The sequence below is a fragment of the Neoarius graeffei genome, chromosome 1, assembly GCF_027579695.1.
Source record: "Neoarius graeffei isolate fNeoGra1 chromosome 1, fNeoGra1.pri, whole genome shotgun sequence".
Classification (NCBI taxonomy): domain Eukaryota; kingdom Metazoa; phylum Chordata; class Actinopteri; order Siluriformes; family Ariidae; genus Neoarius; species Neoarius graeffei.
This window is the reverse complement of record NC_083569.1, coordinates 423,412-441,397: the sequence shown is the minus strand read 5'-3', so window position 1 is coordinate 441,397 and position 17,986 is coordinate 423,412. Positions and strand designations below refer to the sequence as shown.

The following is a 17,986-nucleotide window of genomic DNA, read 5'->3' as shown; positions in this document are numbered from 1 at the left end:
AGAGACCCTAAACACACACACACACCCCTCTCCCCTTCAGTGCAGTGTAGAGACCCTAAACACACACACACCCCTCTCCCCTTCAGTGCAGTGTAGAGACCCTAAACACACACACACCCCTCTCCCCTTCAGTGCAGTGTAGAGACCCTAAACACACACACACACCCCTCTCCCCTTCAGTGCAGTGTAGAGACACACACACACACACCCCTCTCCCCTTCAGTGCAGAGACCCTAAACACACACACACACCCCTCTCCCCTTCAGTGCAGTGTAGAGACACACACACACACACCCCTCTCCCCTTCAGTGCAGAGACCCTAAACACACACACACACACACCCCTCTCCCCTTCAGTGCAGTGTAGAGACCCTAAACACACACACACACCCCTCTCCCCTTCAGTGCAGTGTAGAGACACACACACACACACACACACACACACACACACCTCTCCCCTTCAGTGCAGAGACCCTAAACACACACACACACCCCTCTCCCCTTCAGTGCAGTGTAGAGACCCTAAACACACACACACACCCCTCTCCCCTTCAGTGCAGTGTAGAGACCCTAAACACACACACACACCCCTCTCCCCTTCAGTGCAGTGTAGAGACCCTAAACACACACACACCCCTCTCCCCTTCAGTGCAGAGACCCTAAACACACACACACACACACACCCCTCTCCCCTTCAGTGCAGAGACCCTAAACACACACACACCCCTCTCCCCTTCAGTGCAGTGTAGAGACCTTAAACACACACACACCCCTCTCCCCTTCAGTGCAGTGTAGAGACCCTAAACACACACACACACACACCCCTCTCCCCTTCAGTGCAGTGTAGAGACCCTAAACACACACACACACACACACCCCTCTCCCCTTCAGTGCAGAGACCCTAAACACACACACACACCCCTCTCCCCTTCAGTGCAGTGTAGAGACACACACACACACCCCTCTCCCCTTCAGTGCAGTGTAGAGACCCTAAACACACACACACACACCCCTCTCCCCTTCAGTGCAGAGACCCTAAACACACACACACACACCCCTCTCCCCTTCAGTGCAGTGTAGAGACACACACACACACCCCTCTCCCCTTCAGTGCAGTGTAGAGACCCTAAACACACACACACACCCCTCTCCCCTTCAGTGCAGTGTAGAGACCCTAAACACACACACACACACACACCCCTCTCCCCTTCAGTGCAGTGTAGAGACCCTAAACACACACACACACCCCTCTCCCCTTCAGTGCAGTGTAGAGACCCTAAACACACACACACACACACCCCTCTCCCCTTCAGTGCAGAGACCCTAAACACACACACACCCCTCTCCCCTTCAGTGCAGTGTAGAGACCCTAAACACACACACACCCCTCTCCCCTTCAGTGCAGTGTAGAGACACACACACACACCCCTCTCCCCTTCAGTGCAGTGTAGAGACCCTAAACACACACACACCCCTCTCCCCTTCAGTGCAGTGTAGAGACCTTAAACACACACACACCCCTCTCCCCTTCAGTGCAGTGTAGAGACCCTAAACACACACACACACCCCTCTCCCCTTCAGTGCAGTGTAGAGACACACACACACACCCCTCTCCCCTTCAGTGCAGAGACCCTAAACACACACACACACCCCTCTCCCCTTCAGTGCAGTGTAGAGACACACACACACCCCTCTCCCCTTCAGTGCAGTGTAGAGACCCTAAACACACACACACACACACACCCCTCTCCCCTTCAGTGCAGTGTAGAGACCCTAAACACACACACACCCCTCTCCCCTTCAGTGCAGTGTAGAGACCCTAAACACACACACACACACACCCCTCTCCCCTTCAGTGCAGTGTAGAGACCCTAAACACACACACACACCCCTCTCCCCTTCAGTGCAGTGTAGAGACCCTGAACACACACACACACACCCCTCTCCCCTTCAGTGCAGAGACCCTAAACACACACACACACACACACACCCCTCTCCCCTTCAGTGCAGAGACCCTAAACACACACACACCCCTCTCCCCTTCAGTGCAGTGTAGAGACCCTAAACACACACACCCCTCTCCCCTTCAGTGCAGTGTAGAGACCCTAAACACACACACACCCCTCTCCCCTTCAGTGCAGTGTAGAGACCCTAAACACACACACCCCTCTCCCCTTCAGTGCAGTGTAGAGACCCTAAACACACACACCCCTCTCCCCTTCAGTGCAGTGTAGAGACCCTAAACACACACACACACACCCCTCTCCCCTTCAGTGCAGAGACCCTAAACACACACACACACCCCTCTCCCCTTCAGTGCAGTGTAGAGACCTTAAACACACACACACACCCCTCTCCCCTTCAGTGCAGTGTAGAGACCCTAAACACACACACACACACACACCCCTCTCCCCTTCAGTGCAGTGTAGAGACACACACACACACACCCCTCTCCCCTTCAGTGCAGTGTAGAGACCCTAAACACACACACACACACACACCCCTCTCCCCTTCAGTGCAGTGTAGAGACCTTAAACACACACACACACACCCCTCTCCCCTTCAGTGCAGTGTAGAGACCCTAAACACACACACACACCCCTCTCCCCTTCAGTGCAGTGTAGAGACCCTAAACACACACACACACACACACCCCTCTCCCCTTCAGTGTGCTGCGGGGCTCCTCTTAATACTCATGTTCAGTGTTTAATCGCTTATAAACCCTTTTCTCTGAGGAGCTGAAGTGAGGAGTCCCTTTATAGCGCTTTAAAGAGACACAAAAGGTTTTAACGTCAATCACTACTGACACAATTTATACCATTTCAGCTGGACTACTTAAAGCTTCTGGAACTATCACTTGTTAAGAAATTCAAAATGAGAGAGAGATGGAGAGAGAGATAGAGAGAGAGAGATAGAGATTAGTAAACAAGGGTGGGATCCATCCTGGTGCCCCGTGTCTGGTTGGAGTCTCATCGCATCGCTCCTGTGGAGGACGGCCCCATGAGGACAGTTGAAAGTCACACCTGGAGGACGCTCTGGACTCTTACAGTAATGCTTTTATGGCTGAGGACTACAGTTGACTTGCTAACTTTAGGACTGCAGTTGTCATGAACAGTTTTGCACTCAAGTTTCCATCAGTGAAGAGTTTATAACATCAACGAAACTGACTTCATGTTAAAACTGTTAATGTTATAGTCATGCTGTCTGTTGTTGCCCAAATGAGGATGGGTTCCCTTTTGAGTCTGGTTCCTCTCGAGGTTTCTTCCTCATGTCGTCTGAGGGAGTTTTTCCTTGCCACATCATTGGGGATAGATTAGGGATAAAATTAGCTCATGTTTAAAGTCGTTCAAATTCTGTAAAGCTGCTTTGCGACAATGTTTATTGTTAAAAGTGCGATACAGATAAATTTGACTTTAATAATAATAATAAATCTGTAGGGGGCGCTACAGGGTGAATTTCAGTAGTGTTCACTATCGAGTGCCCCAACATGTGGATGTAAATGGTGTCTCATACTGTAATGCAGTCATGAATAAACAAATAAATAGTCATATGACTGATTATTTTATTAAAAATGCATTTCTCAGTAATAATAATAATATAATAATAATAATAATACAATAAACACTGTGGTGTTCAGGGGGACCATCCTGCTGCCTTCAGCTTCATCTGCTGCTCAATCATCAAGTCAAATTCCTGTCGCTCTCTACACACACACACACACACACACACACACACACACAATATAAATATGATACATTCTTACTGCAAGTTTAATACCTCATTGGGGTGATATATATCTCTCACACACACCTGTTGCTATGGCGAGGTCCTTGGCGAAATTTCTCCTCTGCTTTGTCCAGAGAGAGACAATCCACCGCAGCTATCGCACAAATCAAAGCCTAACACACACACACACACACTTACTCTTCCTTCCTTTCAGTATCAGTCTACAAGTGTGTGTGTGTGTGTGTGTGTGTGTGTGTGTGTGTGTGAACAGAGATGGAAGCTCATCACAGGTTGTTGCCATAGTTACACCTGCAGTACTGTCGAAGTCTTAGGAAGTCTATTTTTTTAGCACAGACTTTATAGATTTTTATTTCATGACTTCATCATTATTGATTCAGTAGAAAAACATTTGGGATTCCAAACATTAGTTTTTCAGAACAAAACTAAACGTTACAGAAAAGTGTGTGTGTGAGTAAAGAAAGCAGCAGATTAGCTCAGACACACTTTTCAGACACAATTAGTACCATTTTCAGTTGGACTAGTTAAAGTTTGTGGAACTGCAGGCTGCAGGGACGGGAGGCGAGAGCGAGAGTCCGAGTGTCCAGAAGAACTGGGGCTGGTTCTGGAAGATACTCAGTAAAATGTCCTTATAAAACTCACCACACTGTACCTGAGACTACTGGCTTTTTAAAGCAAAGAGTCATCAAACCAAACACTGATTCATTTATTACAGTTTACTCTTCATGCTATTTTAATGTCGGAACATTTAAGGTCATTATTTTTGAAGGTGTTGTTGCTCTGCAGCTTTTCTTTGCAAGTCTTTTGAAACACGGCACACTAACTCTGTGTGCTGCATTTCTGTACGAATGAGACACAGCCGTGTGTGTGTGTGTGTGTATAAAACCTCACCTCGGGGAAGAGGACGTCCAGGATGAAGCGGATCCAGTCCGAGTTCTCCAGTGCCGGGTTAGCTTTCGCAGCTCTCTCGCACAGCTCCTTCAGGTAGCGGTACACTTCATCCACCTGCTCCTCGTCCTCCAGGTACAACTGTTCCACCTCCAAGCGGCTGGAGCTGTACAGAGCTTGCAGCCACCTGGACGCCTCCTGACCACTGATCACCTCCTGCAGGACGACATGGTCAGAGAAGACCCAGGACACATAGTACACATCCTGAACCTGGAGCCATGTTCTTCCTGAGCTAGCTCAGCACGCATGCACGCTCTCTCTCTGACTGGGTGTCAGTGAACGGAGTAAAGTGTGTGTTCTGTACCAGTAAGCGGTTCTCTGCTCCTCGTTTCCTGACGATGAAGTCCACCAGTCTCTGGTTGGCGCGGTTCCTGGCGGCCTGCGTGCGGTCAGGGAGGACTTTCTTCTCCATGTGGACGTCCTGAAAGTCAGAGTGTTCCTCCAGGTCCTGAAGCTCAGAGTCTCCGTCCTGCTGCTCCATCAAACTCTGAGTGGGACACGGAAGATCTGACGAAGCCTTTGAGTACTCACTCCTCAACGGGTAACCTATTTCACACACAATTACAGAAATACAGTGGAATCCATCAGCCAATCAACTAATAAGAATAAACAATAATAAAAAAATGTAAATAAAATACATGAATAAAATATATGTGTTATTTACCAGCTGGGAGGTCCGTATGGTGAAATCCCGTGACCGAGGTCTTGAAAGTACTGAGCGAGGCCCTCTGGGCCGAGGTCACGGTATTTCACCATACGGACCGACCTTAAGCTGGTAAATAATATATTTATTCTTTTCTTTACCAAATTCTAACAGAAAACGAGAGCGCCCGAAAGGGGAAACCGAGCCGAGCCGCCATTTTGAATCCTCATTCACGGCTGTAATGCAAATGGCTTCCTCCTCGGTATACAAGTGCACTTCCATGGCAGGAAAAAAAAACTACATTTTGCCATGGGAGGCACGGTGGTGTAGTGGTTAGCACTGTCGCCTCACAGCAAGAAGGTCCTGGGTTCGAGCCCCGTGGCCGGCGAGGGCCTTTCTGTGCGGAGTTTGCATGTTCTCCCCGTGTCCGCGTGGGTTTCCTCCGGGTGCTCCGGTTTCCCCCACAGTCCAAAGACATGCAGGTTAGGTTAACTGGTGACTCTAAATTGACCGTAGGTGTGAATGTGAGTGTGAATGGTTGTCTGTGTCTATGTGTCAGCCCTGTGATGACCTGGCGACTTGTTCAGGGTGAACCCCGCCTTTCGCCCGTAGTCAGCTGGGATAGGCTCCAGCTCGCCTGCGACCCTGTAGAACAGGATAAAGCGGCTAGAGATAATGAGATGAGACGAGACATTTTGCCGCCTATGTCGTCCCCTATTTATATAAATAGGAGTCATTCAGGATTCAGCCATGTTTTTGCTCGGCGTTAGCAACAGTTAGAGGTTTTTATCTTTCTCCTGAAATGTTTTCTTTTATTTCTTCTTCCTCAGGGGAGTAAAACTCACTTTCGCTGTGAGCACTGTCGTTATCGCTATCCATGCTGTAAAATTAATGATATTCTCCTGAGAAATGCTGGAAAAAATGTATAGGATTTTTGATAATCTGATAAATAAATCTTATTAAAAAAAAAAAGATAAATGTTGACAAAAAATGTTACTATGTTCGTTGTTGTTGTGAACGAGCGAGTCGCCAGAGGTCTGTACCCGGGGTCCGTATTGTAGGATATGGACCCGCTCGCCAGCCAATCAGAGCGCAGGATTTGATGGAAATAGCAGCGTGAAAAAAATAAGAAGAATTATTCATAACAATAATAAGGAATTAGGAAAATTAGGACCAGAACTTACTGATATCATCAGCGATGTACTCAATGATGGAGCCAACAAACGAGCCACAACCTACACACACACACACACACACACACACACACACACACACACACACACACGTGCTGATTGTGTAGACAGTACAAGAGCAAGTATATAAACTGAAACATTTTCATACACTCAGGTGTGCGAGGTCTTTACTGTATTTATGATGGTGACAATAACGAGCAGTTTTTACTGTGTGTGAGCGAGCGAGAGAGCGTACGCACCGAGGCGGATCCTGTAATCGGAGATGAGCTTCATACTCCATGTGATTGATTCACCATACTTCTCTTTGGCCATGTCCTACACACACACACACACACACCTTTATATATTTGTACACATATTATTATTAATTATAATAAACAGCAGTGGTGTTTTACCACAAAGTGGCGAGACTCCTCACAGTCAAACGGCTTCAACGTCCTCAGAGACACCGATAAACTGGAAATAAACACACTGTCCTTTATTATTCAGTCCACACACAGAGTTCCTGCATAGTTTTGCATATAAATTACACACACACACACACACTCCACCCTTAATAAACACAAAACAGGACACATACATGTTTGTAATATGTAAAAAAGACCTCCAAACATTTCTTTTATCTGAAAATGAAGCACAAACTCACCCTTTACATATTCTCTTCTTATCAAAGAGAAACCGGTCAATAAACACAATGCTAGCCTTCTTAGTCTTACGGTTCACACTCTTAACCTGGAAACACACACACACACCATTTTCTACTTGTGTTACTTTTTGTGTTTATAATCTTGTTCAGAAAATGTACATTTAGTCAGTGTTATGACGAGGATGAGGATGAAGTACCATGGCTGGCCAGAAGGGGTATTTCCTCAGTTTACACCACACACACAGCCCCTCTCTGATTGAGGAAGGTTCTGAAAGAGGACACACACACAGAAGCATGACTGTATGTTGAGATGATAAAACACTGGCTTGTTAAAGCCTGACTGAGACACCACACCTTCAGGAGAGATCAGATTTTAGTAAGTGGCACTTACTGCGGTCGAGAATGGAAACAGCAGGTTGAGTTCAGTGTTAAATGACAATAACAGCAGTGTATACAGTCAGGTCCATAAATATTTGGACTATAAGGAGATGTTCACCACAGCACGAGAGGTGAAATTAATGTGCACAGTGTGTGCAGTATACAGTGTGTGCAGTGCAGGTATATACAGCGTGTGCAGTACGCAGTGTGTGTGTATACAGCATGTGCAGTGCACGTTGTGTGTGTTGCGCAGTGTGTGTATACAGCATGTGCAGTGTGCGGTGTGTGCAGTGCGCAGTGTGTATACAGCATGTGCAGTGCGCCGTGTGTGTATACAGCATGTGCAGTGTGTGCAGTGCGCAGTGTGTGTATACAGCATGTGCAGTGTGCGGTGTGTGCAGTGTGTATACAGCATGTGCAGTGCGCAGTGTGTATACAGCATGTGCAGTGCGCCGTGTGTGTATACAGCATGTGCAGTGCGCAGTGGGTGTATACAGCATGTGCAGTGCGCGGTGTGTGTATACAGCATGTGCAGTGTGCAGTGGGTGTATACAGCATGTGCAGTGCGCAGTGGGTGTATACAGCATGTGCAGTGCGCGGTGTGTGTATACAGCATGTGCAGTGCGCAGTGGGTGTATACAGCATGTGCAGTGCGCAGTGGGTGTATACAGCATGTGCAGTGCGCAGTGGGTGTATACAGCATGTGCAGTGCGCCGTGGGTGTATACAGCATGTGCAGTGCGCCGTGTGTGTATACAGCATGTGCAGTGCGCAGTGGGTGTATACAGCATGTGCAGTGCGCAGTGGGTGTATACAGCATGTGCAGTGCGCAGTGGGTGTATACAGCATGTGCAGTGCGCAGTGGGTGTATACAGCATGTGCAGTGCGCAGTGGGTGTATACAGCATGTGCAGTGCGCCGTGGGTGTATACAGCATGTGCAGTGCGCCGTGGGTGTATACAGCATGTGCAGTGCGCAGTGGGTGTATACAGCATGTGCAGTGCGCAGTGGGTGTATACAGCATGTGCAGTGCGCCGTGGGTGTATACAGCATGTGCAGTGCGCAGTGGGTGTATACAGCATGTGCAGTGCGCAGTGGGTGTATACAGCATGTGCAGTGCGCAGTGGGTGTATACAGCATGTGCAGTGCGCCGTGTGTGTATACAGCATGTGCAGTGCGCAGTGGGTGTATACAGCATGTGCAGTGCGCAGTGGGTGTATACAGCATGTGCAGTGCGCAGTGGGTGTATACAGCATGTGCAGTGCGCCGTGTGTGTATACAGCATGTGCAGTGCGCAGTGGGTGTATACAGCATGTGCAGTGCGCGGTGTGTGTATACAGCATGTGCAGTGTGCGGTGGGTGTATACAGCATGTGCAGTGTGCAGTGGGTGTATACAGCATGTGCAGTGCGCAGTGGGTGTATACAGCATGTGCAGTGCGCCGTGTGTGTATACAGCATGTGCAGTGCGCAGTGGGTGTATACAGCATGTGCAGTGCGCGGTGTGTGTATACAGCATGTGCAGTGTGCAGTGGGTGTATACAGCATGTGCAGTGCGCAGTGGGTGTATACAGCATGTGCAGTGCGCAGTGGGTGTATACAGCATGTGCAGTGCGCCGTGTGTGTATACAGCATGTGCAGTGCGCAGTGGGTGTATACAGCATGTGCAGTGCGCGGTGTGTGTATACAGCATGTGCAGTGTGCAGTGGGTGTATACAGCATGTGCAGTGTGCAGTGGGTGTATACAGCATGTGCAGTGCGCAGTGGGTGTATACAGCATGTGCAGTGCGCCGTGTGTGTATACAGCATGTGCAGTGCGCAGTGGGTGTATACAGCATGTGCAGTGCGCGGTGTGTGTATACAGCATGTGCAGTGTGCAGTGGGTGTATACAGCATGTGCAGTGCGCAGTGGGTGTATACAGCATGTGCAGTGCGCAGTGTGTGTATACAGCATGTGCAGTGCGCGGTGTGTGTATACAGCATGTGCAGTGCGCAGTGTGTGTATACAGCATGTGCAGTGCGCAGTGGGTGTATACAGCATGTGCAGTGCGCAGTGGGTGTATACAGCATGTGCAGTGCGCAGTGGGTGTATACAGCATGTGCAGTGCGCAGTGGGTGTATACAGCATGTGCAGTGCGCAGTGGGTGTATACAGCATGTGCAGTGCGCAGTGGGTGTATACAGCATGTGCAGTGCGCGGTGGGTGTATACAGCATGTGCAGTGCGCGGTGTGTGTATACAGCATGTGCAGTGTGCAGTGGGTGTATACAGCATGTGCAGTGCGCAGTGGGTGTATGCAGCATGTGCAGTGCGCAGTGGGTGTATACAGCATGTGCAGTGCGCGGTGTGTGTATACAGCATGTGCAGTGCGCAGTGGGTGTATACAGCATGTGCAGTGCGCAGTGGGTGTATACAGCATGTGCAGTGCGCAGTGGGTGTATACAGCATGTGCAGTGCGCCGTGTGTGTATACAGCATGTGCAGTGCGCAGTGGGTGTATACAGCATGTGCAGTGTGCAGTGGGTGTATACAGCATGTGCAGTGTGCAGTGGGTGTATACAGCATGTGCAGTGCGCAGTGGGTGTATACAGCATGTGCAGTGCGCAGTGGGTGTATACAGCATGTGCAGTGCGCAGTGTGTGTATGCAGCATGTGCAGTGCGCCGTGTGTGTATACAGCATGTGCAGTGTGCAGTGGGTGTATACAGCATGTGCAGTGCGCGGTGTGTGTATGCAGCATGTGCAGTGCGCAGTGTGTGTATGCAGCATGTGCAGTGCGCCGTGTGTGTATACAGCATGTGCAGTGTGCAGTGGGTGTATACAGCATGTGCAGTGCGCCGTGTGTGTATACAGCATGTGCAGTGTGTGCAGTGCGCAGTGTGTGTATACAGCATGTGCAGTGTGCGGTGTGTGCAGTGTGTATACAGCATGTGCAGTGCGCAGTGTGTATACAGCATGTGCAGTGCGCAGTGTGTGTATACAGCATGTGCAGTGCGCAGTGTGTGTATACAGCATGTGCAGTGCGCCGTGTGTGTATACAGCATGTGCAGTGCGCAGTGTGTATACAGCATGTGCAGTGCGCAGTGTGTATACAGCATGTGCAGTGCGCAGTGTGTGTATACAGCATGTGCAGTGCGCAGTGTGTGCGGTGCGCCGTGTGTGTATACAGCATGTGCAGTGTGCAGTGTGTGTATACAGCATGTGCAGTGTGCAGTGTGTGTATACAGCATGTGCAGTGTGCAGTGTGTGTATACAGCATGTGCAGTGCGCAGTGTGTGTATACAGCATGTGCAGTGCGCAGTGTGTGTATACAGCATGTGCAGTGCGCAGTGTGTGTATACAGCATGTGCAGTGCGCAGTGGGTGTATACAGCATGTGCAGTGCGCAGTGGGTGTATACAGCATGTGCAGTGCGCAGTGGGTGTATACAGCATGTGCAGTGCGCGGTGGGTGTATACAGCATGTGCAGTGCGCGGTGGGTGTATACAGCATGTGCAGTGCGCCGTGTGTGTATACAGCATGTGCAGTGCGCCGTGTGTGCGGTGCGCCGTGTGTGTATACAGCATGTGCAGTGTGCGGTGTGTGCAGTGTGTATACAGCATGTGCAGTGCGCAGTGTGTATACAGCATGTGCAGTGCGCCGTGTGTGTATACAGCATGTGCAGTGCGCCGTGTGTGTATACAGCATGTGCAGTGCGCAGTGTGTGTATACAGCATGTGCAGTGCGCAGTGTGTGTATACAGCATGTGCAGTGCGCAGTGGGTGTATACAGCATGTGCAGTGTGCAGTGTGTATACAGCATGTGCAGTGCGCAGTGTGTGTATACAGCATGTGCAGTGCGCAGTGTGTGTATACAGCATGTGCAGTGCGCAGTGTGTGTATACAGCATGTGCAGTGCGCAGTGTGTGTATACAGCATGTGCAGTGCGCAGTGGGTGTATACAGCATGTGCAGTGCGCAGTGTGTGTATACAGCATGTGCAGTGCGCAGTGTGTGTATACAGCATGTGCAGTGCGCAGTGGGTGTATACAGCATGTGCAGTGCGCAGTGGGTGTATACAGTATGTGCAGTGCGCAGTGGGTGTATACAGCATGTGCAGTGCGCAGTGGGTGTATACAGCATGTGCAGTGCGCAGTGGGTGTATACAGCATGTGCAGTGTGCGGTGTGTGCAGTGTGTATACAGCATGTGCAGTGCGCAGTGGGTGTATACAGCATGTGCAGTGCGCCGTGTGTGTATACAGCATGTGCAGTGCGCCGTGTGTGCGGTGCGCCGTGTGTGTATACAGCATGTGCAGTGTGCGGTGTGTGTATACAGCATGTGCAGTGCGCCGTGTGTGTATACAGCATGTGCAGTGCGCCGTGTGTGTATACAGCATGTGCAGTGCGCCGTGTGTGTATACAGCATGTGCAGTGCGCCGTGTGTGTATACAGCATGTGCAGTGCGCCGTGTGTGTATACAGCATGTGCAGTGCGCCGTGTGTGTATACAGCATGTGCAGTGCGCCGTGTGTGTATACAGCATGTGCAGTGCGCCGTGTGTGTATACAGCATGTGCAGTGCGCCGTGTGTGTATACAGCATGTGCAGTGCGCCGTGTGTGTATACAGCATGTGCAGTGCGCCGTGTGTGTATACAGCATGTGCAGTGCGCCGTGTGTGTATACAGCATGTGCAGTGCGCCGTGTGTGCAGTGCGCCGTGTGTGTATACAGCATGTGCAGTGCGCCGTGTGTGCAGTGCGCCGTGTGTGTATACAGCATGTGCAGTGCGCCGTGTGTGCGGTGCGCCGTGTGTGTATACAGCATGTGCAGTGCGCAGTGTGTGCGGTGCGCAGTGTGTGTATACAGCATGTGCAGTGCGCCGTGTGTGCAGTGCGCAGTGTGTGCGGTGCGCAGTGGGTGTATACAGCGTGTGCGGTGCGCAGTGTGTGTATACAGCGTGTGTGGTGCGCAGTGGGTGTATACAGCGTGTGCGGTGCGCAGTGGGTGTATACAGCGTGTGCGGTGCGCAGTGGGTGTATACAGCATGTGCAGTGCGCAGTGTGCAGTGTGTGCATTGCGCAGTGTGTGTGCAGCGCGCGTAGCGTGCAGTGCGCGTGTGCAGCGCGTGTAGCGTGCAGTGCGTGTATTGTATGTGTGCAGTGTGGGTATATTCGCAGTGTTTGTGCGTGTAGTGCGTGGCTCACTTTGTCTGATCTGCTGAAAGAAACTCGGCAGCTCTTCATCCTCCTCCTCGTCCTCCTCCTCCAGGGACAGTGAGTGTGTGTGAGATAGCCTATCCTCCTGTAGACTCAGCTCGATGGACAGATCTGAGGTGGAGAGCATCTCTTCTGGAACACAGTTACACCACATCCCATAATATTCATCACACCGAGCACTGTGTCACACATCGAACATGTGATCGCTGATATGGTGATGTTTTCTGAAATGTATGGAACATGTCTGGAAGGAGTCTCCAGTATCAGCACCGTGTAACAGTCAGAGCTAAAGCTGTAACTTTAAGGGAATAATCGTTTTCGCTGCTTTCACAAACATTCCACAACATTACACATAACTATAAACGGATAAAAAGTACAGCGTGTCACACTAATAAAACTCAACTGTACACGCTGACTGATTTCTGTACAAGAAAACACTTCATCAATACCTGGCTCATGGTGCTCAGAATCCTGCAGCACAAAGCGCGTTCTGATTCGCTGGTCCTGGGGAAGCTTCGCCTTTGATCTCTTCTTTCTTTGACACTTAAATGGCGGTGTGTCACACACTTCCTGCTCCACCCTTTTCCGTGTCCTCTTCCTCTGCTGAGTTTCAGAGTTCTGAAGTCGGAGTCTCCATTTTGGCAATGTTTTCTGTTTGGGAGAAAAAAAAAAATTATTAACCATTTAAAAAAAAAAAGTGGATGATAAAGCGGAGAGCATTTCAGCCAATCAGCTCGCAGGAGGAATGAATTATTAATGATCATAACAGGAACTGTAAGAGTGTAAATGAACTGATACCGTCACAGGGCTGGTCTGCAGCTCACTCGGCGGAGTCCTGCTGCACTGTGGAGCGGAGCTGAGGCGGGGACCGGGTCGGGGACCGGGTGGGCGCCCTCGCCCTCGCTTCAATGTTCTCTCACCTGAATCAGAAGTGGGCGAGGAGACGGGCGTGTCCTGCCAAGAACTCGGACATGATAGAGTAGTGTATGTTGAGGTTTCTTTAGCAGCTCTTTTTGATCCCTGAGCGCGTGACGATGGTGTTATTCTGGCTGTTCGCTGCTCAGTCCAAGTCGGATCAGGATCATGATCTGATCTCTCATCAGGGGTGAAATCTGATCTCTCTTTCTTTTCAGTCTTCTTCTTCCTTCCTTTTGGAGCATTTTTCAGAGAACGTGTTGAGGTGTTCTGAGGCGAGTGTCCATTTGTCACTGCTGTTTGAGGTGTGTGTGAGACAGGTGAGAGGGGTGAGACAGGCAAGGGTATGGTGTCAGGATGCTGTGCGACAGCTTTCACCGCTTTTCTTCTGGTTTTCTTCTCAGCTCCTGTAGAACGGACAGCGCGAGGTTTGCAGGAGGGATCCGAGTTTGTCTCAGGTGAAATGTGAGCATGCGGTTTCGGGGGTTTTCGGTGGCGTGCGTTACAGCAGTTTTTTCCCGAGGACCTCATGTTGAAACGTCTTGACTTTTTTCCAGGAACATTGTTCTGTTTAATGCAGAAACAAACAAGCAAAAAAAAGAGAGAGTGTAAGCACCGTGCTGACCTGTATTTTTTTTAATATTTGTACTTTAAAAGTTGCGCTGTGGAACACTTCCTGCTGTCTGCAGGCCACACTGCACAAGCTCCACTCCTTCTCCGTCTGACCACACGCTTTGCATTCCAGCTATACCTGGATCACGATTTTACTTTTAGATAAAATAGGCGGAGCTGTGTTCATCAGAGGGACGGCACATGTGGAGAGCTTGGGAATAAAGCTAAAGGGGTGTTCACACAGCAACGTTTACTCCGGTGTAGCACCGGGGCTGCTCCGGTAGAGCGTTCACACGGTACAAAGTTATACCGGTGTAGCCCCTGAAAGCTGCTTAAACCGGTGCAAATCTAACCCTGCTCGGGAGGTGGTTTAAGAAATTTACTCCGGAGTAAATGCTAGTTTGCGGGGCAGCACCGATATAAAATGGGACATCTGAACGCTACAGGGGTAGACTCGCTACGCGTGACGAGAGTTGATTACATACAGGCATTGCATAATTTGCATCCTGGTATTTTGTGCTTCCAAAATGGCGAATATCAAAAACAACAGAACTGCGTGTCTTCCAGTGTTGCCAGATTGGGCGGTTTTAAGTGCATTTTGGCGGATTTGAACATGTTTTGGGCTGGAAAACATCAGCAGTATCTGGCAACACTGGTGTCTTCATTCATCCACGTTGTTTTCCCGGCGCTTGGTGATGCCATGACAACCAGGAAAAGGAAGTACATTTCCACACATGCGCATATTTCATTTCCGCATTATTACTATCGTATTGCACGGTTGCAAAAACTGCCGTGTGAACGCAAGTGGGGCTGCACCGGTGCTAACACGCTTCTCTCTAGTAAGCAGGGTTGTGACGTGTGAACGCTCCACAAAATTTAAGATACATCGCAACAAAATACATCGGTGCAGCATCGATGCAAATATGTGCCGTGTGAACACCCCTTAAGAGAGATGAGACTGAGATGGTACGGTATGTTGGAAGGAGAATGTTGAGGATGGAGCTGCCAGGCAAACGAAAACGATGAGATACATGAAAGTGGTAGAGAAGGATGAGGAAGACGGGGAGCAGTGGAGACAAAAGATCCGCTGTGGCGACCCCTAAGGGCCTCTGCATGCTCTTGCGACAAGGCTTTCGCAGATAGCTTTTCGCAGACAGTTGTAATTTATCGTTGAGCGGGGAGTAATAGGCGTGCGCGATGTTATTCACCGCCACAACGCAAGGGGGCGCAAACTCGCAAAATCGCTAGGAGTAGTTGGTGGGTGTGGTTAGTGGAGTGTTTATCCTCCGGTTACTTATAATGACTAGAACTGGAGTCGTATAGATGTACGTACTTCCTCACTTCCTCGATCAACCGCTCTTCGTGCTGCTCCATCTTCACTCGTGTTTTTAAAAATGGCGGTCGTGAAAACAAAACAAACCGGGAAAGTAGGAAAGCGGATGTAGAGTGGACCAATCAGAGCCCTCTTGTCTGCGATGCTGTCTGCAAGTAGCCTGGGCCCGCCCATCCTAAGTGTGACACAACACGAGGGCCTGTTCCGAGCTTAGTCTGGCCAGGCAAGCTATCTACAGCATTTCCAAGCTCCCGAAAAATTGGGAACCAATCAACTTTGAGCATCTCCAATGGCCCTGGGTAGAGGCGTGTTCAAGGCAGTGACGTAGTAGAACTGCGACCGGAAGCCATAGATTGTTTACAGAATCTACGCCGGAAGCGCTTCATTCACTAGAAACATTACGAACATGGAGCAAGTTCTCATTGAACACGGAGCAAAGAGCAGCCCTGGAGGTGTTTATTGAAAGGAAGGACGTTTTCGCCTTGCTCCCGACCGGCTTCGGTAAGAGTTTAATCTACCAGTTAGCCCCGTCGCGTCGCGTACGTCAGAGGAAAGAGTGATGTGATTGGTTTAAACTTCGTCACAGCCTTTTCTGGCTTCGACCAGTAGCAAACTGAGGCATTTCAGGGAGGCGGGTCAACCACGGGCTCTGGGAAACGGTTGGGCTTAATATCTTGGCCAGACCAAATGCTCGGAGAGCTTTGCAGTCGTGTTAGCCAGACTAGTCTGCAAGGCTTCTGTGGTGGTCACAATTTTTGGGAGGTGTGCGCAGAGCGTCTGCGAAGGGGAGGGCTGCGCAGACGCCATCTGCGAGGACTGCGTCGTCAGCATAAATTGGCCTTAATCGGGAGCGGCCAGAAGAAGAAGGCGGAGCTGTGTTCTGCCTGGAGGAGGAGGAGCTTATTTCAGGGTCAGGAAAACAAACTAAGTGAAATGAAGAAAGAAGCCACATCCATACTGCAGCTTTAACCATCCACAACCGGCCATGGGAACAAATCGAAATGTGGGCGTGGCATGTCTGTTGGTCTGATTAAATGGGCGTGGCCTGTGGTCAGTAGCTGTGTTGATTTTACGTGATGCTGCTGAAAAACACGCTCAGCTAAAGATAAGAGATGGGTGTGAAGCGCAGTGTGGATTTTAGCACGTAATAAATGTTAAAAACCGGCACAAACAACCAGTAAGCTCTAATAATAATAATAAAACTCCCAAGCTGCAAAGCGAGAAACTTTCACACATGATTTACAGTTATTATTCCACTTGTGATCACAAAGCTGGAGTTATTATTATTATTATTATTTTAAATCACATGAGAATTAGAAAGCCAGAGTTGACGAACCTTGAAGTTGAGCTGTGAAACTGATTCACTTCCCACAGCAGCGACATCAAACCTCAGATAATCCCACTACAACTTCATTAATTAACTAAACACATCCACACTGTCCGTGTCTGTGTTTATATTTTCATTTTCTCTCTGTCTGTCTGCCTCTCTGTGCATTCACGCTCACACTTCCGGTGTGGTTTCAGTACTGAAGGACCCCTTCAGTAGCCGCGCGCGCTGCCTGATTAAAAATACCTAGCATGGCTCGCTTCGCTTTAGCTAAACCGCATCAGAACCCGAACCGGCCCAGTCTGTTCACACACACGCGGAAGTGTGTCTCTAGCCATACAGAAGAAGAAAAAAAATTTGTGTGTGAATATATGTAATATAAGAAAAAAGACATTACACAATATAATAATATGCAATCTACAATAAATATTACACACATCTCATCTCATTATCTGTAGCCGCTTTATCCTGTTCTACAGGGTCGCTGGAGCCTATCCCAGCTGACTACGGGCGAAAGGCGGGGTTCACCCTGGACAAGTCGCCAGGTCATCACAGGGCTGACACATAGACACAGACAACCATTCACACTCACATTCACACCTACGCTCAATTTAGAGTCACCAGTTAACCTAACCTGCATGTCTTTGGACTGTGGGGGAAACCGGAGCACCCGGAGGAAACCCACGCGGACACGGGGAGAACATGCAAACTCCGCACAGAAAGGCCCTCGCCGGCCCCGGGGCTCGAACCCGGACCTTCTTGCTGTGGGGCGACAGCGCTAACCACTACACCACCGTGCCGCCCCAGTCTCATCTCTCTAATGCCACTTTTCCACTACAAACGCGGCTGAGCCGTGCGGTGCTGAGTCAAGCCGAGTGGGGCTGTTGGAGTTGCATTTCGACTACAATCGCGCTGAACCGTGCTGGCTGGAAGTGGGTGGACACATTGGGTGGAGTTAGCGAAAGTGGGTGGACGTCAGGTGATGTCGTTAAGCAGCGCAAACAGTGACATCAGTGAGCTTTTAAGCGGTAGTCTCACTACCCGGATAGTAAACAATAAACATG

General features: G+C 49.6%; 1 protein-coding gene across 2 annotated transcripts; it reads right to left on the bottom strand.

Moving 5' to 3' along the window:
• Positions 1-3,543: 3,543 nt before the first annotated feature.
• si:dkey-127k13.1 (PWWP domain-containing DNA repair factor 3B) lies at positions 3,544-17,115 on the bottom strand. Of its 2 annotated transcripts, none has more exons than XM_060927183.1 (13): positions 16,932-17,115; positions 13,534-14,217; positions 13,185-13,386; positions 12,724-12,867; positions 7,371-7,441; positions 7,174-7,259; positions 6,923-6,983; positions 6,767-6,842; positions 6,519-6,569; positions 4,996-5,237; positions 4,635-4,847; positions 3,810-3,898; positions 3,544-3,702 (listed from the first exon to the last, which is right to left on the bottom strand). In XM_060927183.1, the coding sequence occupies exons 2-13, from the start codon at positions 14,179-14,181 to the stop codon at positions 3,633-3,635; spliced, it is 1,953 nt and encodes a 650-aa protein (XP_060783166.1). In that variant the 5' UTR covers positions 14,182-14,217; positions 16,932-17,115; the 3' UTR covers positions 3,544-3,632. The 2 variants fall into 2 exon arrangements, with proteins under 2 accessions (XP_060783166.1, XP_060783176.1); XM_060927193.1 differs by having other exon boundaries at positions 12,724-12,864.
• Positions 17,116-17,986: the final 871 nt, after the last annotated feature.

Coding starts and splice junctions, on each gene's coding strand:
- si:dkey-127k13.1 (XM_060927183.1), bottom strand. CDS start 14,181: ATGAGGTCCTCGGGAAAAAACTGCTGTAACGCACGCCACCGAAAACCC. Junction 4,848..4,995: donor GAGCAGAGAACCGCTTACTG/GTACAGAACACA, acceptor GTCGTCCTGCAG/GAGGTGATCAGTGGTCAGGA. Junction 3,703..3,809: donor GGACCTCGCCATAGCAACAG/GTGTGTGTGAGA, acceptor GTGTGTGTGTAG/AGAGCGACAGGAATTTGACT.